Source organism: Pezoporus wallicus, unplaced genomic scaffold (assembly GCF_028554395.1).
Source record: "Pezoporus wallicus isolate ANWC-B61680 ecotype Strahan unplaced genomic scaffold, APGP_CSIRO_Pwel_v1 scaffold_7107, whole genome shotgun sequence".
NCBI classification, from domain to species: Eukaryota; Metazoa; Chordata; class Aves; order Psittaciformes; family Psittacidae; genus Pezoporus; species Pezoporus wallicus.
In genome coordinates, this window is record NW_026642114.1 from 1,244,483 (window position 1) to 1,270,757 (window position 26,275).

At 51.1% G+C, this 26,275-nt stretch overlaps 2 protein-coding genes across 2 annotated transcripts in view; one reads left to right on the forward strand and one right to left on the reverse strand.

The window, feature by feature from the left end:
• Window positions 1-26,275, reverse strand: part of TMCO1 (transmembrane and coiled-coil domains 1) — a 180,995-nt gene that overhangs the window by 21,584 nt on the left and 133,136 nt on the right. The gene's annotated exons all lie outside the window — the stretch shown is intronic.
• Window positions 3,243-24,895, forward strand: UCK2 (uridine-cytidine kinase 2). Its single transcript, XM_057427238.1, has 7 exons — window positions 3,243-3,496; window positions 14,411-14,570; window positions 15,512-15,608; window positions 16,468-16,610; window positions 21,810-21,907; window positions 23,922-23,970; window positions 24,484-24,895. The coding sequence occupies exons 1-7, from the start codon at window positions 3,398-3,400 to the stop codon at window positions 24,621-24,623; spliced, it is 786 nt and encodes a 261-aa protein (XP_057283221.1). The 5' UTR covers window positions 3,243-3,397; the 3' UTR covers window positions 24,624-24,895.

Below are 26,275 nucleotides of genomic sequence, written 5' to 3' on the forward strand. Positions count from 1 at the left end.
TGGGGGTTTTCTTTAGCACTGGGGGAGAACTGAGAGCAGAACCTGGTCATACGCTACAGGAGTCCTGTGGGAGTGGGAGACGTCAGGGACGAAATTAAGGATGGTTATCATAGAATCATCATAGAATGGTTTGGGTTGGAAGGGACCTTAAGATCATCTAGTTCCAACCACCCTGCCATGGGCAGGGACACCTTTCACTAGACCAGGTTGCTCTAGGCTCTGTCCAACCTGGCCTTGAACACTTCCAGGAATGGGGCATCCACAGCTTCTCTGAGAAACCTGTGCCAGCGTCTCACCACCCTCATAGTCAAGAATTTCTTGCTAGTGTCTAGTCTATCAGCTAGAATGTCAGCTTAAAGACATTCCCGCTTTCCAGTTTCTATTTCATTTTAGTGCATGCAGCAGGAAGATATTAACAACTGATGATGTGGCAGGGCCCATGATAATGTTTTGTATCTTGCGGTGCACCACCTCATGCACTTGGCTGTGCTGTATGCCATTTTCTGTCCCCTCTCCCTTTCTTTAGAGCTTGCTGGCTTTCCTGTCTGTGAGATGTATCCATATAAAGGAAAGCAATATTTCACAGAATACTAGACTATGTCCCCCAAGAAAACTTTGGAAATATTTTCTCTTATACCGCTATGGCAAATGATTCACACAACAGTTATCGACACTGAACATGGTCTTTCACAGAACGCTTGTGTGGCAGAAACCAGGCTAGGAGGAGACGGTCAGTGACATGTATCTCTTTCCTCTCTAGTGTCTGTGCTTTGAACTGGAGGTAGAAGTGACATAGGCTCTTTGTGACTTCATCCTGTCATTTTGAATCACACCAGCTTCCTTTTCAGCTTTTTTTTTTTTCTTTTTTCTTTTGACAACAGAAGGCATAGTGCTCTCAATGGCATTTCCTTTTAAAAGAGCGTTCTGTGCTTTGGTCAATGTGTGACAGACAGATGAAGAGTTGGGTGCAGTTTGATTTGATTTAACAAGCCTGTGATGTGAGAAAAAGGAAAGCATGTGCACAACACATAGCTCTTGAGGTATGAGTTAGGGGACAGGGCAGTCTACAAACTTTCTAGATACAGAGGAGGTAGAATTTATTGAGGTAACCTCAAAACCAGACTAGAAAGAGTCATGTCCAAATAGATTACATATACTGATATCTCCAGCCTATAACTAACAAAAGATTAAGTTGCTTTTTACAGTGCATTAGTGACTGGCAACTAGGAAGGAGAGTGTAAAATTCTCAGATAAGTTTTGAGGAAAGATGCCATCTAAAACTAGCTGGGACTTGGATTTGTTTCCCTTCCAGTTTACAGCCCTGGCCTGGTTTTGAAAGAGCCACTGATGTGATCTTTGCAAGTTCTCCTTGTGTTCTGTATAAATAAGCCTTGACTATACCCCTTCAGGGTCTGTCAAGAGGCATTACTTATCCTTCCCTATACAAGTATGTCCGCTCCTGCCAGGTGTTAAGGGTCTGGTTTAGAAGGGGAACCTGAAATAAAATGCCACGATGGCCATCCTACAAAGATGCTCAGCTCTGAGACTGGATGGACAGCACAGTCTGAAAAAGCTTCAGCACAGCAGAGGTTTTGAACTTGTCTGCAAGCAGGGCAGCAGAGAGGTTGGCAGCAGCAAGCATAGGCATGAGAACCAAGTAACCTGGAGGTCACCATGCGCTGAAGGGGTTTTGCCATTCAGACATGGGTTTGTTGCTGTGGGGGTAAGAAAGAAGAGCTGTGAATAGCTTCTGTATGCAGTGGTGTGCACAGAAGCTGTGGCCACAGTCGGTGCTTGGAAACTGGCATGGGGTTGTGGGAATCCACCGGAATTCATCCCTACAAGAAGTTCTTGTCCACATAAGGCACTTCCTCTCCTGGCACCAGCCACATGCAGTGCCATGCTCCTATGCCACAAACTGCAGTCCTCAGGGGTGCAGTTGGAGGGGAATTGGGAGCAGTGGTCAGAGAGGGGTCACACCTTCGCTAGAGATGCTCTCTCACATCCTGCATGATGAGGGCTAGGATGTGGCACTCTGACAAACATTTCCACACCTGTTTCACTGTATTAAAGTGGGAATTTAAAAACCTCACTGAAACCGATGATCCTATGAAGGGAGGAACCATAGGGTATTGCTTAGACCATCTCCTGCCCCAATGCAGGATCAACTCTGCTAAAAACTTTCTAATCAGAAAGTTTTCCTGGTGCCTCTCAGTGGAGTCCTCACTCTTCCTCAAAAACATATTCTAGGACTCAACCATTCTCACACTTAGAAAATGTCCCTGAATATCTATCCCGAATTGCCCTTGTTGCAATTTGAGCTGGCAACATTTTGTTCAAATCTCCATGAGTAACAGAAATTTATTCCTTTCCTGTATGTGGCAGCCTTTCATGTATTTGGAAACAGATGCCCTGTACCTGCAGCCCTCTCTTCCCCAGACTGGACACGCAAAGTTCCTGTGGTCCTTCTGCAAAGCCAGACCCCAAGCTGTTCCCAAGATCCTGCTGCAGTCTGTCATAAGGCCTCACCTTTCTCAAAACATAGTCCCTGCCTACATTTATATGTTCCTGTGGGATGTTTGCCATTTTCACTACAGCACAGCATTGACTCTTTGAGCCAGTGTACTCCCAGATCTTTATCTGTAAAAGGGCTGGCTAGCCAGCAGGTTCCCATCTTGTATTTTCAAGATGATTACTCCTACCTCAGTATGTCACACTTGCCCATATGGACTTGCACCCTTCATTTTGCTGAGCCTTTTTCCATTTCACCGAGAGCATTTGACTTTGAATCCTGGCCTCCAGAGCCCTGGCAGCTCCTCCCAGATGGGTCCCATTTGCCAAAACATAAGCGTAATTTTTATTCTTGGTTTGAGTCGTCAATAAGCACTCCTAAGTGTTCACGGGACCAGGGCCCATGGGAGGGGGTTGATGCCGGAGGGGGGATATGCCAGAGGGGGGACATATAATGGGCATGCTGCTTAGTACCGCTTTGGTGTGGTCCCAGTGCTCACTGGAGGCAGATGGTGAGTGGGCAGCAGGACCCATCGGGTGGAGGGGCAAACCAAGCCGGCAGGGAGAGGGAACGAGGGCCAGTGCATCAGGCGGCCGCACCGCCTTTGTCCGGAGCGGAGGGCGGCGGCGAGGTGTGGGGCCATGTGGCCACCGAACTGTACTGTACTGTATTGTGTCGTACCGTGTCGTGTCGTGTCGTGTCCTACCGACAGCCAGCAGGCTGGGCCGGAGCATGTGCAGCTGCGGCAGGCACCTGGCAGGGCGCCGCAGCGCAGGGATGTGAACCAGGCGGGGAGGAAGGCCCTTGACTCATCAGATAAATCCAGCCCCGCACGGGGAGTGAAGGTGGAGGAGGTGGTGGCGCTGCTGCTACTGGCAGGGGAGGATGGCGGGGGACAGCGAGCAGAGGCTGGAGGAACACGGGCAGCCCAGCGGCGGCGAGCCCTTTCTCATTGGGGTCAGCGGTGGCACAGCCAGCGGCAAGGTGCGGGACTTCGCGGCGGGCTCCGGGGAGCCCCGGGGGGCAGGAGAGGGATCCCCGCGGCGCAGCCTCCCTCCGCCGGGCGCGGCGGCCACATGGCAGCCCGCCTGGTCCGAGCGGCCACTCCGCCACGTGCGCTGTCTTGGGACCTGCCGAGCCGTGCCGGGGGAGGTGGCAGGACTGGGAGGGCTCGCTGCTCCGGCGGTGCACGGTGCACGGTGCGGCCTGGGGAAGGAGGAGCCGGCGGAGGGAACAGGGCCTCCGAGGCCTCTGGCCGGGTGGTAGTGCGGTAGTCCCGGGTGCACGTGGAGGGGAGGCTGTGGGTGGTGGTGTTGGTGCAAACGTTGACCCCACCCGGCCGGGGACCCTGCTCCCGGGGGCTGCCGGAGTTCGGCGGGCAGGGCTGGGGGCTGCGCGGGAAGTGTGCAGCCTCGGCCCGGCCGGGATGGAGATGCCCCCCCGCAGAATCCCCCCGTCTGTGGCTTTAACCAGCGCCCCTCTCCGTCACCCCTTCACTCGGAGTGTCCCCGAGGGCCACTCGCCCCGCGGCTGACCCGCAGGGCCCGTTGGGTGCCATGCAGTCAATTCATTTATTTTTCTATGGTGTCGGTCGAGCATGGGGGTGCCCTTTTCTAGCTAATTTCGGGGTAGCAGGAGTGGAAAATCCGCAGTAAATGCTGACTCACAGCGGCAGAGCGACCTCCTGCCTGCGCCCAGGAGGGGATGGTCCTTGGCCGTGGCAGGTGGGAGCGGGGCGGTGGGGCCGGGGCGAGCCGCTTTGGCCGAGCTGATGCGGACTTTCTCGGGAGGGCTGCTGCATCCAGACTGCAGCGCTGGGCACCTCCAGCAGCGTCACGGTTTTTATTTCCTTTTTTTTTTTTTTTTAATTTTTCTGTTATTTCACACAGTGGGGTTTCCTTTATTTGTTTAACCTGAGGTAGGTTGCTTTCTGTCCTGATACGATTTCCCCTGCCTTATTTAGAGAGCAGTAAAACCAGACCCACAGGTAATCAGCCCCTGTGCAGGGCAGCACAGATATTCTACCTGCATTTTTAAGAGGTATTTCAGAGAGCATGAATAAATTTGGAAGTAGCAATACCTTTGCAATATTTCTTGCTAAGGAAACTGAATGTTGAGCTGTCACAGGAGGAAGACAGCCTTATATCTGTGGGTTGAGTTGTATTTGGAGGGGGGGCCCTTTTTCTCTTGAAGGATGGCATAACCCAACAACTGTACCTCAGTCCATAATAACAGTGTTTTAGGAATCCATCTCTCAGTACCCAGTTTATTCTTGGACTGTTGTTGCTCTACTGCAAGGGAGAAAAATCCAGATATAACAGGAGGGATGGTGAGAGGATGCAATCTCCTCCACTGGGAACCAAAGCTGGATTGTTTCTGCACTACAGCTCCTGGTGATTTTAAACATGCTGGGTTTGTCTGTTCTCTGATGCGTGGGTCTGCCTCTCTGTAGCTGTCCCAATAACATCGTGTCTGGCGCTGCTGCACTGTTATGTCTCTGAGCGCTGTGTCTCTGGCCCACAAGGTAAAAGCAGTGATTACAGTACAATATGCCACAGTTATTTTCAACTTCAAAGTGCAAATACTTAGTAGCAGCAGGCTGCCTTAGTAAAAAAATAAAAATATGCAAATGGTTCTTTCTAGCAAGGGTGATGTAGTAACTGGCTTTTCCTGTCTCTCAGCCTAGATTTGTGTGTGTCCCCCCCTCCAGTGACTGATGCCTGCTAAAACCTTTGTGCAGTGCTGCCAGTTGAAGGGGATCCAGCAGATCAGTACAAAATTTGTGGGAAAAGACAGAAAGAAATATGCTGGGGAAAAAAATTTGCTTGAGGAGAAGCAACAGAAAAAAAAGAACCTGCGGCTTATGCACAGAGACCCTCAAATTCACACTTGATGCAGCTGCAAGGCAAGGGTGCACTGAGGTTGTCCCACCATTGGCTAGTGACACTGCCATGTGCTGAGTGATGCCGGGTGCACAGCACACTCTGGGAAAGCAGTGGGGGGCTGGTGTGGTTTGCTCAGCTAAGGGCTTCTCTGCAGCTAAAATCTAGCCCAGGGCTGCCATGCCAGTATGCTGGCTCTGGATGAGAACAAAATGCTCCTAGAGGGAAAGAAAGCAGGCACCTTTCCACTAGAAAAGTGGCAAATCCATCCAACTCACCTTCACACCAATTGAGGGTTGTTATCATAACACACCCCTTTGGCAGCACACCAGACAGAGCATAACAGAGGGCATTTGCCTTCCGTGGTCCCCCCAGCACCTCCCACTGCTGCTTTTGAGTCTAAGGTGGGGAAGAGGCTCCATAGTCCTCCCCCATCCCTCTCAATGCACCAGCACAGTCAGGCTGTGGAAGGAAGGGATCCTGTTTGTATCTTGCCACAACTTGTGTTGTGTGGTGCTGTGGGGAAGCTGGCATCCAAAGTGGCCAGCATTCCCTGAAAAGCTGGGGGAAGTGTTTGGCTGGTATTTCTTAAAGGCAAATTGGTGAGAACTCAAATCCAAAGGCTAACTGCTGCTCCTGGGTGAGCAAAAGAGGCTTGAGCAACTTTTGGTACTCAAATGGGAGGTAGCCTAAGTGCTGTTCTGTTTTTTTTTTGGCTCTTAGAAGGAAGCTGGACTGTACTGGGAGCAAAACTGGGGAGCCACAGAGGTCCTGGGAAGGCTGTGATGCTGCAGCCTCTATGAGGGCAGTCTCAGCTGCATGGTGGCTGTTTTGTGTCTGCTCAGCTGGAACAGGCTCTTCACAAGACCTGCTGGGAGGCAGCATTTCTCCCACTGTCCGCTGAAATACAAGCACTGTGCAGCTCAGGCACTGTGCTGCGGTCTCCTGATGTGGAGGAGACGACATAGCATTAAGACCCCCTCCTGTGCCAAAGCTGGAGAGAACTGCAACTGCCTCATTTCCTTAGAGGGATTCCCAAGGTTGATGGTAGCATTTTCTTTCATCCTGCAAGCACTCTGCTAAAGTTCTTGTTTCCTTTTTATACCCTTGGTCTTTGTGCTAACACCTTCTTCCCTTCCTCCCGCAAGAGATTCCTGGCTACCAAAGACTGCAGCATGCAAGGCAGGCAGCCAGGCTGCAGGCTAGAGGAAAAGACAGCAAACTGAGATGTGTTGTAAAGAGCTGGGATACCTTCTTAGGTTCTTTACATGTCCTCACTTCAGCTTGCCTCCTGGGACCTTGCAGCTCTGCTGGCAGTGCTGGAGTGGCAGTGGAAACATATAGTGATGGGGTGGTTGTAGAGGTGCGGAGAGCTCTTCAAACTCTGGCTAACGCATTAATGGCTTGTCCCCATGTGCTGCAAAGCAGGGTGCCAATTGGTACTTTCCAACAGGAGTTTGTAAGAAAAGACAGATTTGCAAATGCTTTTGTTGGCTACCCAGCCCTCAAACTAGTGAGGGCTGAATATTGGTGCCACTGTGGCCCAGTGGCTGCATCATTTGGATCTTGTGTTAGAGCATAAAGTTGGAAATGCCTGCTGGAACATGCAGCCTGAGAGTTTTTTAGACTGCAGAGCACCGGAATTGCAGCATGTGTTCAGCCAGGTGTATTCTTCACTGTTAATCTGTTAGGCACTTTTGCTTGAAACACCTCAAATGCTGTCTGAGGCTGAGCTGGCTGCCTAGATGAATGAATTAGAAGGCTGATATCACCTAGCCAGGGGGGAACAGCCAAAGTGTTGGTCCCAAGGGAAGCAGTAGCTCCAGCTGCACTACATACAGCATGAGGCAGTTCCCTCTCCACATGGGGCTTCTTGCATGACAGAGCTCACTCCCTTATACTGGCAAGGGCTGAAGTTGCCCACAGAAGTCTGGGATCCCCTGCCACATTGTCATCACCTGGATGCCAGGCAAAGAAGCCTAAGGGAGACCCTGCAGTGACCCAGGGGGACCCATGGGAGGGGGACTAGCAGGGATTGCAGCAGTCCTGTGTCAGTTCAGCACCATTTCCTGGTGACGTTTGTTTTGTGGCTGGCAGGAGCCCCGCATCACAAGGTCTGACTTCTTAAACACTGGTGTCAATGTGTGCTAGAGACTTGTCAAACTTTCTAGTAGAACATTATTTTGTGCCAGCCCTTGATCAGATTTATACACAGGACATTTGATGGGTCAGCCCTTTCCTGTTAACGAATGAATATGTGTAAGTTTGTTATGGAGCAACTGCTTACCATAGTCCTGTGGACTTGGCCTGCTCAAGGCTTTGGAGTTTGCAGCAGAGGCTCTGGAAAAATACCCGTATCTCTAAATCCAGTGGATTGGGTGAGATTGTGTTAGGGCTTTTCTTTTTATTTCCCTGCGCATAATCTGTGTTCAGATCCTCAGTGTTTGTACTCCTGTTTATGCTCCAGCCCAGGAGTGCTGATCACATGCACAGTATCCCAGGGTGAGTGAACAGAAACCTTGCTATCCCAGTCCTAGACCGGCTAGCCTGTGGCTCACAAAGGGAAAGGCAAGACTGGTGAAGCTGCCTGGGAAAGCTCTGGGTGGAGGCCCAGGCTTTTGGTACAAGAATAGCAAGTTTCCAGTCCCAGTGCTGCCATGCGGATGTGCTCCATTAGGACTGGAAAGGACTGTGTGGGTCATGAACCAGCTCTCTACAGTTGCAAGCAGATATTTAATAGATGCTCTGTGACCCTTCCCAATTTGGTATCTCTTCTGTGTATCACCCCAGTCCACCAAGCACCTCCTAATACTCTACAATTAACATAACCTTACAAGAAGAGACCAAAATCCATAACTACTGTGCTGCAGAGAGAAGGGTAATGCTGGAGAGAAGGGCAGCATTACCATGGCTCCTGATTTCAGGGACCCAATTGAGTGAAAGTCCCCTGTGATGCCTGGAAAGGGAACTGTACTATAGGGGACCTCAGAGAAATGCAATGAGTAATCCCAGCGGCCCCTCATGTGATCTTAGGGAAAATCCTGTCAGATCCCCAGACTGGAGACTCTTATCCACAAGCATGTGATGAGGACATCTCAACTGGGAGAAGAGAAGGCTGCGTGGAGACCTCATAAGCAGCCTTCCAGTGTCTAAAGGAGGCCTGTAAGTATGATGTGGAGGGACTCTTCATTAGGGACTGTAGTGATAGGACAAGGGGTAATGGGTTAAAACTTAAACAGGGAAATTTAGATTGGATATAAGGAGGAAGTTCCTTACTGTTAGGGTGGTGAGGCACTGGAATGGGTTGCCCAGGGAAGTTGTGAATGCTCCATCCCTGCTGGTGTTCAAGGCCAGGTTGGACAGAGCCTTGGGTGACATGGTTTAGTGTGAGATGTCCCTGCCCACGGCAGGGGGGTTGGAACTAGATGATCTTAAGGTCCTTTCCAACCCTAACTATTCTATGATTCTCCATGAGTACAAAGACGATGACAGCCCCTGCCAAGCCTGCTGACATGCAGATCCTAAAGGAAAGGGGGTTACGGCAGTGGCATCCCTTGAGACAAACTCTGAGCTTCTCTCCCTGATGACAGGTGGGATGTAACTGCTGCAGTCTATCCTTGCTCTTGGCTGTAGCATTTATTGTGGGCCAAGGGCATTGCCCTATTGGAGAGGACTGTCCTCGTGGTGAGCAGCATCTTGGCTCAAGGTGAGCAGCTTGCAGCAGTGCCTCTCTTCCTTTCAAACTGGAGCACAGCACATGTCTCTCCTGGTAGGTCTTTCTTCTGGCACAGCTCTTCTCCCTGTACCTGTTTCTGGGGGTACTGGCAGCTTCAGTATTCCTTTAGGGCTGGAATCACTTTATCTGGCATAGGGAGGATGAGGGGTCCTCCCTGCTGCTGTACTGGGACCCTAGCAAGCAACTAGGTGTAGACATCCCTTTGCAGTGCCAGGCTCCCTGGGGATAGAGGGACTGCTTTGAACAAGTAGGTTTTAGTGTATTCACATGCATGAGGCCTACAGATCCCTCCTAGCCCATGACAGGCCTTACCAGCTGGGGCAAAAATACCTATACTGCCCTATCTGCTGCAGCAAACCTGGGATTGCAGGCATCAGCTGTGTCCTGCCTGGAACCTTCCTGTGGTGGTTACCTATAGCATTGTCCATCGGCTTTCTCTCTAAAACCCATCTGAAGTCCTAATTCTCTGGTTGATAACAGCTACCGAAGAGGGACTTTAGGATAATCTGCATGGGAAATTAGTCAACTCCTGAAGAATATCTGAGCAGCCAGCTATAGGCTGTGAGTAAATGTGAATTAAATATGTAATGTAATTAATATCTTTGAAGTAAATGTCAGGGGTAGGGCTCCAAATAACCATCTGTAGAGTTTTTTCCCCTGTGCACCACTTCTCTCCTTCTGGGAAAATATGCTGAAGTTCTTCCCCAGGTGCCCTCTGTGTTTTCCAAGCAGAATAAAGCTGTACTTCTTCCTTCAACACTAGTTATTTGTGTGCTTGGTTCAGAGAAGGAGTCTTGCAAGAGGAGCTGGAGCTGCTTCTGCTCAGGAATAACATCTCTGAACTTGCTTCTTGCACTGTGTAGATACCTCCCTATCAACCGTGGTGTGGGTTGGTTTGCAGTTTTCCCAGGGAGCAGCTCAAGGGCAGTCTGGGGAAGTGCAGCTCAGTGGGTTGCAGCAAGTTGGCTTAAACCTGGAGCCCTGCTTCTCCTCAGTGCAGTGTGTGGAAAGTAATGAATGATGGCAGAGTGGCCAGGGCTGCCTGCCTGCCTGCCTGTATGCTTGGGAAGTCCTGCATTGGTTTTATGTGGCTAACACAGGGAAGGTCCACTTAGCAGGCATGGAGACTTTGGGGTTCTTGTGTTCTGTCTATATTTAGTTTTAAACAAGCTCTGGAGGAGGGGAAGGCTTTTGCTTAAGAAAGCATCCTGTTGCTGGGAGTGCGCTGCAGCTGAATCGCCACTGGTGTTCACTTTGGGTCATGGTGAGGGTTGCACAGTGTGGATCTGGGGAAGGGGCTGAGCGAGGCTGGTTGCACCCTGGCATGTTACTTCACAGGCATGTCTTGGTCTTTCAGGACATTGTAAGGCCTCCCCAGAGCATAACTGCTATCATTTCCAGTTATTAGTGGATTTTTCACACTTCTGATTAACATCAATCATATGCATGTATGCGTTACTGGTTTGAGAGAAGGTTTAAGCAGGGGACACACATTATTCATTTGGAGGGACACTTCCTAAGACTGGAAAGTTTTGTTCCCACTGTGTAGGGGAATTTGTAACCTCTGTGTTTCTGGTTTTATTTCCTCCTTAACATAGGGTGTTTATCAACCAAGGGGAAAAAATGCCTGTCCAGGTGTGGGAGGTATCCAGACTTGCATCAAGGAATGCCCCCCATGAGTCATTCTTGTTTCCATCACAAATGATTGTGAGGAAAGAAAAAATTACCTTTTTCATATAGATCTTGCTGAGGTTTGCTGCCCCACTAAGGCAAGCTGAATGCAGCCCTTGGGTTGGAGGAACATGCCATGTCCCCTGCTGTTCCTGTGTCCTGCAGCACTTAGTGCCCTGGCCCACACCTTCTGTGGGACCAGGGTGGCATATGCTTCTTCCCAGAGCCCAGAGTTGACATCCCTGCCTAGCTGGGAAGCACAGTGCGACAAACCTGAGCTCAGTCCTGAGAGCAGGATGTCCTCATGATCATCTTTCTCCAGTGCTTCTGATAGGTCGCCAAAGACCACCAAAGAAAAGGGAAGGGCCCATAGCATCTGCCTGGATGCTTTTGCAGGAGTCACTTGCCACCACAGAACACTGAATGGTAAATGCAGCCAGGACATGCTCCAGTCCTTGTCATGGGCCCCAGTGGGAGGATGTACTCCTGTCTCCAGCAGCTGGGAGCTACTTTCTCCTTGTGTTTTCCTCACCACTAGGTGTGTTAAGGGTATGAAACAGGAGGGTGATTTTTCAGAGCTGATGGGGACTTTCCTCCTTCCCCTCCCTCCGCCACCTCTTCCAAGATCAGTAGACCAGAGACAAGTGTGCATAAGGCAGAAGGAAGATTGTCAGGAACTGTCTGATGCCCTCAAATGATTTTATTTTCCATCTTTATGCTGAAGTCCAAGGGGAGAGTGAGTGTGCAACTGGTGTATTGCTTTCATTGATCCAAAGTAAAGGGGCCTTGCTTCTTCTGGGCTGGGGAAGGCGATTTCTGCTAGATACGTATGGAGCCTGCTGATATACAGGCTGGGTATCTGTCTGGGTGCTTGTGCTTGGAGGTGGTTTATTACAATGGCTATGGGAAATTTGGCGTCAGTGGCTGCGGCCAAGGCTGAACCCTGCTGCACTGCATCTCCCTGCTGCACAGGCAGCATCTGAAGGCAGCAGCGCGTGTAGGACAGAGCAGGAAGGAAAAGCGGAGGAGAGGCACTGTGCATTCTCTGTTCCCTGTTTTTGCAAAACCTATGGGATACAGCTGGATAAGCAATAAGGCTAACACAGGCTGGAGAAGGATGTGGAGAGTGAGAAAACAGAGGAAATGGAGAATAGGCTCTGGCTTTGTGTCTGTGCATGCTGAAGGGTGAGCGATTGGCACTGACTTGCAGTGCTTTGTTGTGGGTGGTAGCAGCTTGCTGGAGGGCAGGGCTTCCTGACGTGGCTCAGGAAGCATAACCTGCCAGCCACAAGAGGCAGGAAAAGAAGGTGGAATGCTCAGGGAGACCCTGTCCCTGACCAAATTTGTGGCCAGCGCCACAAGGACTGCTGCCGGGCAGCCTGAGCCAGTTCACTCTGCAGCAGTGTTGTGTGTAGAGGCTCTCCAGCCAGGCTGGGGCTGACTCACAGCACAGTGGTCACAGCCAAGTCAGGTCAGCCTGGCCTGGAGGGGAAGAGACAGTCTCTAGGGAGAGGAATGCCGTGAAATCTTCCAGCTTCTCAGGCAAACAGCCTTGCCCTCTTGCTTGCTGGAGTGACCTCCTCTGCCAGGCGAGCATTCTCCCTGTTCCCTCTCACCACTGCTGCCTTCAGCTCTGCTGAAGGTTGTCAATCTGGAGGTTGTCAGCCAGGAGCAAAGCAGATGGTTAAGCCAGCAGGGAAGTGGGAGCACAGAAGGAGCCACTAACAGTCTGGGGCAAGCAAACTTCTCTTTGCAAATCAGAGGGCTCAGCAGAGAGTATCTGTGGTGATCGAGACCAGGAGCTTCTCAACTGGGCATCTGCAGCAAGTAAAATTCCATGAGGTGAAGCAGTTCAGTCTGGCACCAGGAGCACCCGCTTCTCCCCAAACAGTGGATGCTGTGGGGCAGGAGTGGGGCTGAAACACACAGGGCTCATGCAGGCAAGTCTTGCTGTTTAGGGCAGGCATGCTGGCTGCCAGTTAGTGATGCAGTCCACACCCCTGTGTTGCACAGTGGCCAAGGACTCTTATGACTAAGGAGAAAGGACTGAAGCAGGCTTTGGGATTTGTCCCACAAGCTCTGCTTTTATTCTTGTTGTGGTGGTGGGGTCCAGCATGACCTTCAGCTTGTGCCTGCTGCAAGTGCCGGCAGAGTTTTGAAGCCACCCCACCAGCACCCAGCCTCCTCCATGTGATATTGATACTGGGAAATAAAGGGTTAACATTGTGCCTGCTTGCTTAAGCAGTCGCTGTGCTTGGTGAAGCAGAACCGTAGGAGTCAAATTTGCTAGAAAGGTGAAGCAGAATTGTAAGAGTTACAGCTGCTAGACAGAATTGTAGTAGATAAGATTCATAACTTAACATTTAAGACATTCTTGTTTAAATAGTATCTTTAGAAAGAAAAGGAACAAAAGATAGCCAGAGTAACAAAATTTGCAAACTTGACAAGTTTCTACTTTAAGATACATAAAACCAGCCTGTACTGAACCTGAAGTTTGGATAGGAGCTGAAACTCTTGAGTCTGCGTGAAAGCAAGAGGTTACTCGTGGTGATGAAGAGAACTACAGGCCTTCATCCTCATGACCCCCTAACGACCACCACCAGGAGGCACTGCGCAGGTGCACCAATGGGATGAATGCCAGAAAACTAATTATATACTAGACGGGAATAGGTTTTGCATATGTATTAGGCGTGAAGCAATCTCATGCTTAGGTAATCATTATATGTAATATAAACAAACTGAGTGGCAAAGGGGGGCGCGCATGCTTTTGGAGGAGCAACCCCCATGCGCTTCAGCGCTGAATAAAACATACCTGCTTTACGACTCTAACGAGTTGTGGAGTCAATCCGCGTATCAATATGAGAGGTGCCAGTCCCTGTGCCAGCAGTGCTCCTGGGGATCTTGCACCGGCAGCCAGAGCCATGTGGCTCTGCAGTGCCCTTAGTCTTGTGCCAAGAGGCACCAGGATATGCTCGATACTGCCCCTCCCAGCCCTGGCAGCTGTGGCAGAGATCCCTGATGTAGTTCCATGGCTGTCTTTCTGGTGTCTTTTCACCCTGAGCTTTGTTTAGCATCTGGAAGCAATCTGGCTTTCCCTCCCTGCCCATGCTGTGGTGGGGTTTCTGGCCTGGACCAGCGCTGGAGGAACCAAGACACTGAGGCTGCCTCTCAGGGAGGAGGCTCAGCCCTGGTACCACATGCAGCTCTGCTCCCTGGGGAGCTGCTGGCCAGGCTGAAGCTGGCCATCGGGCCCCTGGGGGTGTGGCAGAACCGAAGCAGTAGCTGACTGGTTTCCAGCTGCCAGTTAGTGGAGCAGTCAACAGCCCTGTGCCCAGAGTAAGAATTGTTGGCAGGCCACAGGGACAGAGGAGAGGGATGCAGGGACTAACTTAGTGCTGCTTTGAACCTGAAGGACCCCATGTTGATGCCTCTGGAGCACTCTCCCTCAGTGGCTTTGGGCTGTGCTTTTGAGGAGACCACAGACCCAGCTGGAGGTCCAGCAAGCAGTGTCTCATGCACCCAGAAATGGCTGTTACCTGGGGACATCCTCCCTGCATGGCTCAGACACCACTTGCCACTGACTTGCCTCCTTTGCTGTTCTTTTTCCAGTCCTCTGTATGCTCCAAGATTGTCCAGCTGCTGGGCCAGAACGAGGTGGACTACCGCCAGAAGCAGGTGGTGATCGTGAGCCAAGACAGCTTCTACCGGGTCCTCACCTCAGAGCAGAAATCCAAAGCACTCAAAGGCCAGTTCAATTTTGACCACCCAGGTGAATGAATGGAGAACAGCACTGTGGCTCTGACGTGCAGTGAAGGGCGAGGGCTGGAGCGGGACCCCTTGGTTCACCAGCAAAGAGTCTTGCGTGGACACTGGGACCCTGTCTCCACATGGGGCATGAGGGGAGACTCAGTTGAGCTGTTGTGGAGGGTTCACCCCTGGCAGGGTGGCTGGGGACTACCTGTGTTCCCTACAGTACAACCTCTGTCTCTCCTAGGAAGGAAAGTGCCTGTGGGGTGGAGGGTTTGGGATGAGAAAGGGCAGGTTGTGAACCCTCAAAACTCCTTGAGATGCTCCTCTTCTCCCTGCAAAAACATCTGTCAGTTTGAAAACCCTTCTGGTGCAGCTGGGTTGGGACCAGGGAGGTTGGGTCTGGCACAGCCCCCTGGATCCAGCAGTTCTGTGTCCCTCCTTCAGGAAGGGAACAGTCTTGTGCAGCTGCTCTGCAAAGCCCTTCACTGAGGGGCCTGTGCCCTGTTACTACAACAGGGGCTCTTTGAACCATCTCTGGGCTTGGTGGGGGAATTCCAGAGCTGCTGTCCCTGCATCGCCATAGGACAATGGCCAGACACAGCAAGCACTGAGCAAACAGAGCTCTGTCTGTCCAGTGATTCAAGGCTGAAACACTGCTCCAGTCTCTCTGAGGGCTGGAGCCCTGGAGGAGATGCCTTCCTGAGCCTGGGCAGCCGCACCACCATACAAGGGCGGTATTGATCTCTGCAGGCCAGATCCCAGGCTAGTGCAAAGCAGTGACAGTGAATACCCAGGGTCTCTGGGAGACCTCGGCCTTGCTATGTCCACGGGGATGTGCAGGGCTTTTCTTCCTTGTCTGCATGTTTGTCTGTCCTGGTGCCTCTGGCTAGGCTAAGCTCAGTGTCTGGTGGGTGGGAGGGGTTGCAAAGCTTCCTCAGGTAACGTTTCCTCTCTCCTCAGATGCCTTTGACAACGAGCTGATCGTGAAAACGCTCAAAGAGATCACGGAAGGGAAGACGGTCCAGATTCCTGTCTATGACTTTGTCTCACACTCCAGGTCCAACAGCTGCTCCTGCCTTGCTGTGCTGCTGCTAACACCCTGTGGCACAGCACGCAGTCCTGCAAGCCCAAACCGCCTGCCCCTCTGCTTGCGCCCACTGTTAGGCACCTAATGTGCCAACTCAAAGTTTCGAACCTAACTTCTCTAGACCTCTTGGTTAGAGGATCCAGGGCAGGTACAGGTGCAGTCTGAGGGTCTGGAAATCTGTGCAGCCAAGCAGTGGCATCCAGCAACATATAGGTGTCAACAGAGTTGGGCGGTATAGTCCCTCTTTTCTTCTTCCACCAACAGTTTATCTCCCCACAAACTGTGTGTGCAGCTTTAACAAGTAGTCCATGCTCAAACAGCCTGGCACTGCCAGGAAAGGAGGAGAGCAACAGTACTTGCTCCTGTAACTCTTCCCTTGCATGTGTTCAGCTTGTTTTTGCATGCCTATATTGGCTGTGGACAGTGTGACTCTGTTCCATTTCACACAGAAGTGCTGTGGTGTCAGGGGAGTGCTGCCTGGCTGCCAGAGGAGCAGAGCTGGCTCTTGCAGGTTCCCATGGCTCAAGCCCAATGTGTAGGCTTTCTGGGCTTTATGGTTTGGCACATAGTGCTTGCAAGCAGCAGGTGGCCAAGGTAGGGGGAGAAGGGCTGGTCTGCTTCCTGCTCTGCTGTTTGTCCTAGGAAGTGTACGTATGCCTTGGGCACCCTTCATTGCAGTGGTGTAGGTCTGCCCTCTCCTTGGTCACCCCCCTGGTGCAGCAGTGATGTCCCAGGGTTGGAGCAGTGCCTAGGAGCGCCGCTGTTTCTCCCACCTCTCTTGGCTTATCCCCTGCTATCAGCATGTTTTGACTCTCCCTCCTCCTGTTAGGAAAGAGGAGACGGTGACTGTCTACCCTGCCGATGTGGTGCTCTTCGAAGGCATCCTCGCCTTCTACAGCCAGGAGGTGCGGGATCTGTTCCGCATGAAGCTTTTTGTGGACACGGATGCAGACACCCGGCTGTCCCGCAGAGGTGAGGCCCAAACATGCCTTGTGGAGCAGGGACAGAAATGTCAATTGATCTGGGCATCTGGTTGCAGAGGCAGATTACAGTGACCAGAGCAGATCTGGAACTGGCACAAAGCTGTGCTGCTGCTAGCAAACAGCCAGGGAGCTTTTCCTTCCCAGTGCAGAATATCACACAGAGCAGTGTATGGCAGCGGAGAACACCTTGCTCCATGTCTCTTAGGATTCAGTGGGGTTTTTGCTGCCTTGCCTGGGATTCTTTCATGTGTGTAGCAGTGTGACTAGTGAGCATGCTGTGTCCTTGTATGGCCCTGTGGCACCACCTCTGTGTCATCGGCTAAATAGCAGCTACAGTCAGCACGTGCCAGCGGGGAGGAGTGCAATGGGCAAGGCAGAGCATCTCAGCAGCTCAGTCAGAAGGCAGTGTCTGATAGATCTGCTCAGGACGTGGGATATGGATGTGCTCCAAAGATGCATTTGGGTGTGAGGTTGTCCATCGTAGATGATGATGCAAATAGGGAGTCTGGTGGTTCATTTTTTTAGTCTGTGCAAGCACAACAAGCACAGCATGGAGCCTCTCTGTGGGAGGCACTGCGATGATGGCTTTGTGAACAAAGAGCTCTAGAAATCAGAATATCCCTCTCTACGACACTCCATGTCTAGCTTGGCTTGGCTGTGGATTGCAGCTGACATAGGAGGGACTCCAGCTCTGCAGGACCTGTGTGCCTCGAGACGCTGTTCATTTCAAAGCAGCCTTTATGAGTGGGCTCACTGATGCAGCCATCTGAGTCTCCCTAGATGAGTAAGAAAGCATTTTGGGATTCTTGGGGCAGAATTTGGTTTTCTCTGAACTATCCCTGCCCCTTCCTGGCTCCAACAACCTCGACAGGGTGTCTGGGGATGCAGAAGATGACTTAGGAGAGGTCTGGTCCAGACCTCTATGCCGTGATGAGTGGAGCATGTCTCAGTGTGTTAGCCTGGAACTGCTTGTGTGCTTGGGACTGTTCCACTCTGCTACAGAACTAGTCTTAGAATTATAGAATCAACTAGGTTGGAAAAGACTTTTAAGATCGTAAAGTCCAACTGTTACCCCAGGACTGGCAAGACCACCACTAAACCATGTCACTAATGGCCTCAGGTACACGTTTTGAACACTTCCAGGGATGGTGATTCCACTGTTGCCCCCTGGACAGCCTGTTCCAATGGCTGACTACCCTTTCAGCAAAGAATTTTTTCCTAATATCCAGTCTAAACCTCCCCTGGCACAGCTTGAGGCTGTTTCTTCTTGTCCTGTCACTTGCTACTTGAGAGAAGAGACCAGCCATCTCCTTGCTCCTGCTTCCTCCTGCCTGCCTGCCCTTGTCTGTGAGACAGATACACAGCCTGCTGCTGGATGTAATCAGTGCTGATCAGTCCTTTTTACACATCCTTCTTGACCCTGCCCAGTGTTCTTGCATGACTCATCCAGGGAGGTGACAGCACAGTCATTGCAGGGAGATGTGTTAGGAGATAGACATTTGCAAGATCCTGCAGTGTGAGCCTTATCTGTTAAGCAGACTGTGCTGTAGAAGAACAAGAACTTGGGTTCACACGCAGCCACAGGGTAGCACACTGCTCTGGTTGAACTCCAGCCGGCAACTAAGCTTCATGCAGCCACTTGCTATCTCTGCCCTCCCAGCAGGATACGGAAGAAAACTGGAAGAGTAACTGAGAAAACTCATGGGCTGAGATAAAGACAATTTAATAAGTAAAAAGCTGCGTGTGCGAGCAAAGCAAACCAGGGAATTCACTTACTACTTCCCATCGGTAGGCACATGTTCAGCCATCCTCAGGAAAGGAGTACTCCTTCACACTTGGGTTACTTGGGAAGACAAATGCCACAATTCTGAATGCTGTGTCCTGTCATCTGTCATTCCTTCCTCCCCTGCCCTCCCTGGCTTCTTCCTTTTTCCCTAGCTTTATATGCTGAGTGAACATGATGTCATACGGTATGGAGTATCCCTTGGGTCAGTTGGGATCAGATGTCTTGGCTGTGCCTCCTCCCAACTTCTTGTGCACCCTCAGCCTACTCACTGATGGGGTGGTGTGAGATGCAGAAAAGGCCTTGACTCTCTGTAAGCACTGCTCAGCAATAACAAAAATATCCATGTTATCAACTCTGCTTTCTTTCAGCACAAATCCAAAATGTAGCCTCATACTAGCTACTCTGAAGAAACTTGACTCTATCCCAGCCAAAGCCAGCACATTCTCCACCCCTTATTTCATACCATTTATGTCATTCTCAGGTCCTGCATTATCCAATGCATTCTGATTGCCCACCACACCTCTTCCCATCCTTTAATAAAATGCACAGATATAATTCCCTTTGTTTATGGACTGCCCTTATAAAATAGCTGCAAATGTCCATTGAGTTCATTTAGTCCATGACTTTGGGCTCCATCTGTTACAGAGATCACTTGGGACAGGAGAGGTGGTGTGTTGCGTGGAGTTACTGGGCACCAAAGTCAGCTCAGGTTGGGTCACTGCTGCACTTGCACTGCTTCTTGTAAGGCTTGACCTCCATTGATTCAGGTGCCTCCTGCTGTAGTAATTCCTATAACATGCTACTTAAATTATGTGTTACAATGATTTAAAGATTATTCATTACAATCTTCACCTCTTCCCCTTTGGGCCAGGTTATAGGGTTTAATACTGCAATGAACTCTTTCCCTTGCTCCCAGCCTGGCTAGCAACAAGACCGCCGTGCTATAGCAATTCCTGTAACATACAACTCAAATCTCAAGTTACAACAATTTTGGCAGTGCCCTGGATCAGCTGTCTGAAGGAAAGGTGTTGCGTGTGCATTTGCAGTGCAACATGACCGTGTGCATCTCAGCTTCACTCTGGAGTGCATGGTTCAGTCACTTTGGACTTGGTACAGAAGGGTGAGCTCAGGGCGTGAAAACTGGTTGAGATCCCATCCAAGATATGAGACCTGAGACTATCCAGCTGTTGACCACAATGCAGAGGTAAACCCATTTGTGCTGCAGCTGTTGGAGAGGGTCTGCCCGGTCCCAGGCTATTAGGTATTTCTCTCACCCACCACCAAGTGCAAAGGGGCAGCTAGCCTGGTTGAGGTGCTGGTATCTCCCAGTTAGGGCAACTCATTGGCCTCCTGGTAGGGAATTGACCTGGCTTGCTGTTAGCAGTTGGTAGGACCATCGCAGCAGTAAATCTGTTTATCTCCCTAATATTTCAGAGAAAGGAGAACCTGCATGTGAGGTGCTGAAGCTATAATAGTGTCCCTGGAATGTAGCTGGAGGCAGCTCGTAGCAAAACTCAGGATCTTGTGTTGTGACATGGCTCTGGGTCATCCTGCTCTCTTGGAAGTCCTGAAGAGTTGCAGCAATGGGCTTTTCAACTAGGCAGCAGCAGATGAAGTTCCTGCAAATGTAGCTGACAGCTTGGTTAATCAGTAGTGCTGTGATTCTGTACCTGTAACTTGCACGGTCCCCATCTCTGCACCTCTCCCAGACAAAACACTGCTACCTTAGGACAAGGGGCTAGTTCTGTTGAGTGCCTCAAACAGGCTGAGCCATGCAAAGCTAATTCTGGCGGAGGTCCCTTCACTGCTCTGCTCTCAATCAGCTGCTGTAAAACAAAGACAAGTCATTGTACGTGTTTTGGACCTGATTTGAGAGATGTCTGCCTGCTGGTTCTACATGGTGCCAATCTGTCCTTGGGACATTTGCCTGCCCTGCAAGTAGAGGGTGATACTTCCAAATAGGGTGGGTGGTCTTAGCCTGGGTTGCTGGGACCTGTTGTTTTGGGTCAGGTACAAGACAATAGGTGCTTGACTTCTGTTTGTGTATGAGGGTGATTTGCCCTGCTGTGGTCTGCCTGGGAGCAGGCAGGAGAGCTTTGCCTGTCAGGACCAGTCCCTGCAAGGTGGACACTCACTCTTATGCAGTTCACAGACCTCAAGCATGCCATGCCAGGCTGGGTGTGCTGTAAATATGCCCTCACTGTGCTCCTTCCCTGCCTCAGAGCAGCCAACAAACAGGGTGTGGGACCTGGGAAACAAAAATCTTTCTGGTTTATTTTCCTGTTTTTCTGTATTGTTTGTGCTGGGGCTTGTTCCCACTCTGGAGAAGGCAAGGAGCTGTCTAGAGCAGCCTGGGCTGAGCTGAGCCATTCCTGGAGCTGGCATACATCCTGCTCCCAGTCCTTTCTTTCCTCCGTCACCTCCCCGGTAGGGGCTGCAAAAGAGCACACTGCAAAGCTGCTGGCTGAGGACAAACAGATCCACAGGAATGGTGCCAAACCAGCACTGTCCTGGCTCTGCAAGCACATGGGCAATGGCTGCCGAGCAAGTCACACAGGCTAGTAGTGCTGTGGCTTGGCTCTGCCTTGGCATGTGGAAAACGTTCACTCCAAACCCAGTGCCAGGCGTACTGGGTAGAAGCCAGCCCCCTGGGGGGAGCCAAGAGCCATCTGCTTTGCCACAGCACAGCAGTTTTGGCTCTTACTCATGGACTGAATTCCCACTGAACTGGGGTGCTTGTTCATGTTGAAGTGGCTTCAGACTGGGGATGGCAATGGCCCAAACACCTTATGCAAGCAGGGTGTAAGGCCCAAATGGCAGAACAAGCAGGAGGCCAGCTTACTCTCCTGGCTTCCTCCAAGCACCACCCCCAGCCTCTTACTGTGGGAGCCTGCTTTGCCTTCCCATCCTGCTCAGCTGGGAGCAGCACAGGGAGCCTGGCAGAGCTGGGTAGGTGGGTGAGTTTTACTATGAACACCTGAGTTAAACTGTGCCTTAATATGTGTATGGGTGAACTCCACTGCTTTTTTATTCTTTGGGCACCTCTGTACCAGATCGACTTGAGGAAATGGCCCTAAATGCCTTTTGGCCAAAGGAGTGATAGAAGGGTTGCAGGGACTGTGAGGCTGGGAATAGTCAAGACTGGGGTAGCACTGGTTACAGCTGAAATGTGCTTGCAGAGCTAAGAGGAGAGGGTGGACAAGAAAAGCCCTTAGGTCAGCCAGCTCTTGGCTCCCAGGAAAGCCTGCAAGCATATAGCAGGAGTGAGGTGTGCTTGAACATGTGGGCAGCGACTTCCAGGAACAAAGACCTCTTGCAAAATACATGGGTAGCTGGCCAAAGGGAGGGTGATGGAGTAATTAATGTCTCATCTCCTGACTATGCCTTACATCTTCCCTGCAGTGCTACGAGATATTAGTGAGCGAGGCAGGGACCTGGAGCAGATCTTATCTCAGTACATCACCTTCGTCAAGCCTGCCTTTGAAGAGTTCTGTTTGCCAGTAAGTAAGGGGAGTGACACCCACAGGAGTCTGCCAGAAATGCATTATACCATGGCCAGCTCTTCAGACAGGAGCATTTTGTGTCCCAGAGCTCAGGTCAGCCTGTCTCACCTTCATCCCTCCCTGCAGGCACTGGCAAAAATAGGGGTGTTAGTGCTGGCTGAGACAAGGTGAGATGGGGACTATTTATACAGACACTGACTTCCCAGTAAGCTCACACTTCCCTGTGGGGATGCCTGTATAGCAAAATAAACCCCTCCCTGCACAGGGTCCGATAAACCAACACCAGGCAGCCCAGCAGATGCCAGCCAGGAGGTAAGATCCTTGGCTGCATCTAGCCAGGGGAGATTCCTGCCACAGGCAGTGTCTGCTGTGTCTGCCGCCTGTTTTGGACTGTCCTGCCTGCCCTTTTCACCCTGGAGTCTTTCTGGCTTGCTGGCTGGATGCTTGGGAGAGCAGGGAAGCTTCTTCCTGTGCTCTGTGCTGCAGGATGTGGCCTTGCAGGTTGCATTTCCTGGCTGTTGAGAGGCCAAGGTATAGAACACACAGACCTTGTGCTGGGCTAGCGTTGCAAGGTCTGCCTGGAGATAGGACGCTACTTTGAGAATGAAAAATGCGGCAAGGCTCCCTAGCAGACTGGGACTTTGCATGTGGGACACCACTGCAGTCGTGCAGAACTTGCAGGTGAAATAGCACGTTTGCAGGACTAGCCATTGCACACCTCTCTTGGCTCTCATGCAAAGGAGCCTGTGCCTTGGTTCTCAAGGCTTTTGAAGCAGATGTGGTAGTTATGAGGATTTTCTTCTTATTCTGGAGGCAGAATAAGAAGGAGCAGAGTCCTGCAGCCTGGGAACTGCTGGCCAGCACTACAGGCAAGAATGGAACCTGGGTTGTCAGCCTCAGGAGCATCTCTGTGCTTGTCTAGGCGGCCAGCTCTGCCCTTTTCTGTAAGAGGGGCTTATTTGCTCTGTGCTTGTTACAAGATCTTTTCCTGGCCCCTCAGCAGCACTCTTTTCTCTGCCTTGCTCGATTGTGGCTCTGGGGACCAACATCCAAATCCTGGTAATCCCAGAAAAGCTTTTCCTGAAAGGCAGGTCCAGTTAGGTGGCTCCCTTCCTTGCAAGTCCCCAGCCAGGTATATCTACAGCTTTGCAAAGCAGCAGATGCTGTATCAGCCTCTTCTGTTGAAGAGTCTGTAGGAGGATGGGATGTGAAACAAGCAGGGTAAAAAACAGCTGCAGTGGCCTGTTCCTGCTTCTAACCTGGTGGTGCACTCACCTGCAGAGCAATTGCATGCAGATGTTAAGCAGGCTCAGCCCCCACCGTTGCTCTCTTATGGCTCCTAACCCAGCCCTGGGCCAGGTGGTTCAGCACTGAAATGGTCTAGCATCTGCTGATGATTTTTTATATGAAGGTGTCAGATGGAACCCTTCATCCATGGAGCTGGCTTCTTCACTGGTGGTGGAGCTTGGTTGTCAGGAACTGGTCAGCTGTAAAAGCTGACACAAATAGGGGAGGAAACTGAGACTGGCACCTACAGGTGAAGATAGGTTAGAACTGGTGTCCTGAATCAGACCTTTTTTTGCAAGCGACGCTGGTAGAACATTCTTCCCCCGTCCCAAGCAGACCACATGGCTGTGCCCAGGCATGCCAATTCTTGCACCAAGTCTGGCTGGATTCAGCAGTGAGGTTGTTCCCAAAAGCATCAACTGCTGGAGTCTTGTGATTGTGACGATTTTTTATTTCAGGTTTGTTAAACTGACTCTTGCTGCCTCTTACTGCAGTCTGTATGAGATCATGAAAATGGAGTCAAGGCACAAAGTGTGGCCCTTGAAACACAGAGTGAAAAACAAACAAAAAAAAGCATCCAAAATGTGTTATCAACAATGACATACCTCCCAGGGGGGTTGGGTTTGTCAAGGGAGGGGAAGGACCTGCCCCAGGAAGCAGGGACAATGCCGCAGCCTGGTGGGTCCCCACTTTTGCCATAACACAGTGCTCTCTTTCCTTCCAGACCAAGAAGTATGCTGATGTGATCATTCCCAGAGGAGCAGATAACGAAGGTGAGTGGACCCAGAGCCTGCTGTTATGTCCTGGCTGCCAGCTTTGGGCTGTGCTGTTGCAGTGAAGCCTTCCACAGATGTGACTTAAATTACTGTCACACAAGAGAGTGCTGTTACCACACATGCACTCCCCGAGATGAGCTTCTCTCTTTGCTCCTTCCTGGCTGGAAGTTTGTGCTCCTCTGATCAAGCATGGGTGCCCATCTACATGCAGTGCCTCTAGGCAAACTCCTGGTTTATCCCACACAAAGGGAAATAAATGTGCTTCTCCCAAGGCAAGATGTGCAACTGGGACAGCCAGTTGCTGGCTTGTGTGCTGGGTTTAGCTGGGGCAGAGGGATGAAGTCCCAGAGGGCAGCTCCTCCTGGCAGGGTTGCAGCTCCTTACCATGGAATAGGAGGGGATGGGAGCAAGGGAGACATCAGGGTCATAATCTCTGGACTGGCTCTAGTTTATTTGCAGTGATCTTAATGCAATCTCTCCCTCGTGTCTTTCCCTCCTTTTTGTTCACAGTGGCCATAAACCTCATTGTGCAGCACATCCAGGACATTCTTAATGGAGGACTCAGCAAACGCCAAAGCAACGGCTACCTGAATGGCTACACTCCTCCCCGCCAGCGGCAGCCCTCAGAGTCCAGCAGCCGGCCTCACTGACCTGAGTGGCAGTGTGAGGCTGGGGCAGAGGGCGCTTAGGCCCTGACACTGCCCCTGTGTACATACTGTTTATTCACTCCCCCCTTATCTATTTAAGAAAACAGATGGAGATGAATGCCTTTAATTTTTTATGTTTGAAATGCTGACTGAGAATCGGCCAGCTACTTGGGAGCCTGGACTGTCCACAGCTCCTGGCCTTGCTCAACAACTCCTCTAGCACGGAACCGGCTATAAGTATCTATAAATATAGAATTGCTCTATTTTTGTGTAAATGCAGAATAATGTAAAATTACTTGCCATAAGGTATTTGCCAGGCTGAGTGTTGCTGGGAGGGCATGGGGAAGAGGGTCATAGGAGATATTGCTGTTAGGATCTTCACCTCAAAGGCATGAAGGAAGAGCAACAGGTGCTTTAGTATCGCAGTGGTCTCCATCCCGGGGAAGGGACAGACCTATGGTGACTTGAGTGTGGCATGGATTTTGCAACTGGCTGGCATTGCCTCCTCCTGCTGTTGCTGTTCAGGCTTGAGCAGCCTGGGTTTGGCTGGCAGGCACTGCACAATACTGCTGGGAGAATGATGTGTAATACCTCCCCTGACTCTCTGCACTACCGGGTCTCAGACTCTCAACAGCATCCCTTTCTGTGTCTGACACCCCTTCCCACCACAGTGTGGGTCAGCTGTCACACTTTCAGCAAGGACCTGGTAGGGGATGCTGGGTATGTGATCATATGAACATGGTAGCTCATGTCTTTAGCAGTCTCAGTGCTTGGCTTGTGGTGGGGACAGCACACTCTGATGCTTGGTGGCCAGGTGTGTGGTGGGACTCCTAGCACAGCCCTAGGGTCAACCCTAAGCCTGGAGAATGGCTTGCAGAAGGTCAGAAGTATGTCTGTCATTCCTCACTGGGAATTGTTTTGCTCTAGACGGGGCATTTGGGGCCTGTAAGATACAGTTAAGGGAGAACCAGCTTCTACTGAATGAAAGGAGAAATCGATGATGAAAGGTGGCTGCTGAGCAGGCTGTCTCAGCAGGGGCAGCAGCGTGTCCCTGGGCTGCCCAATATCCCCATATGGGACATCCACAGGTCCCAGCTGGGTAGCATGAACCTGGATGCCCAGAAATTTTCTGTTCCCCTTTTTCAAAGCATGCTGTCACTTAGTCTGTGTCCCTTTCATTGCATCCTGGTGGAGGACAGTGTCCTTGCAGGAAGTGCCCTCCCTTGCACAGGGTGACAACGAATCTCCCTTAACCTGGTAGTGCTGCAGCACCCGTTTCTCAGTAGAGGCTGGTGGGATTGGACTACACATCAGGGGATGCCTGGAGAGCAAGGGGCAGCAGGGCTGGGCCAGAGGCTTGGTGACAGCCAGGGAAGGGGACATAGAATGGCAGCCTTTGGCCCATGCTGCAGTGTCTGACTTGCCGCATTGAAAACAAACTTTCATAGGCATCCCATGAAGCCTGGAGCAGGGGCCATTAGCTTGCTCTCTCCAGTGTTTCCCAACTTTTCCAGAGCATTGTTTTTGTTCTGCATGGTTAAAAGCTTAAGACCTTGGATGCTCAATGCTCCATTGCTCTCCAGCCCCCTGTGAGATAAAATTTCATTTTTTATGAGAGAACAAGAAAGGAAAAACACACCCCACACACTCCCTGC

Coding starts and splice junctions, on each gene's coding strand:
- UCK2 (XM_057427238.1), top strand. CDS start 3,398: ATGGCGGGGGACAGCGAGCAGAGGCTGGAGGAACACGGGCAGCCCAGC. Junction 15,609..16,467: donor GACTTTGTCTCACACTCCAG/GTCCAACAGCTG, acceptor TCCTCCTGTTAG/GAAAGAGGAGACGGTGACTG. Junction 16,611..21,809: donor CACCCGGCTGTCCCGCAGAG/GTGAGGCCCAAA, acceptor TCTTCCCTGCAG/TGCTACGAGATATTAGTGAG.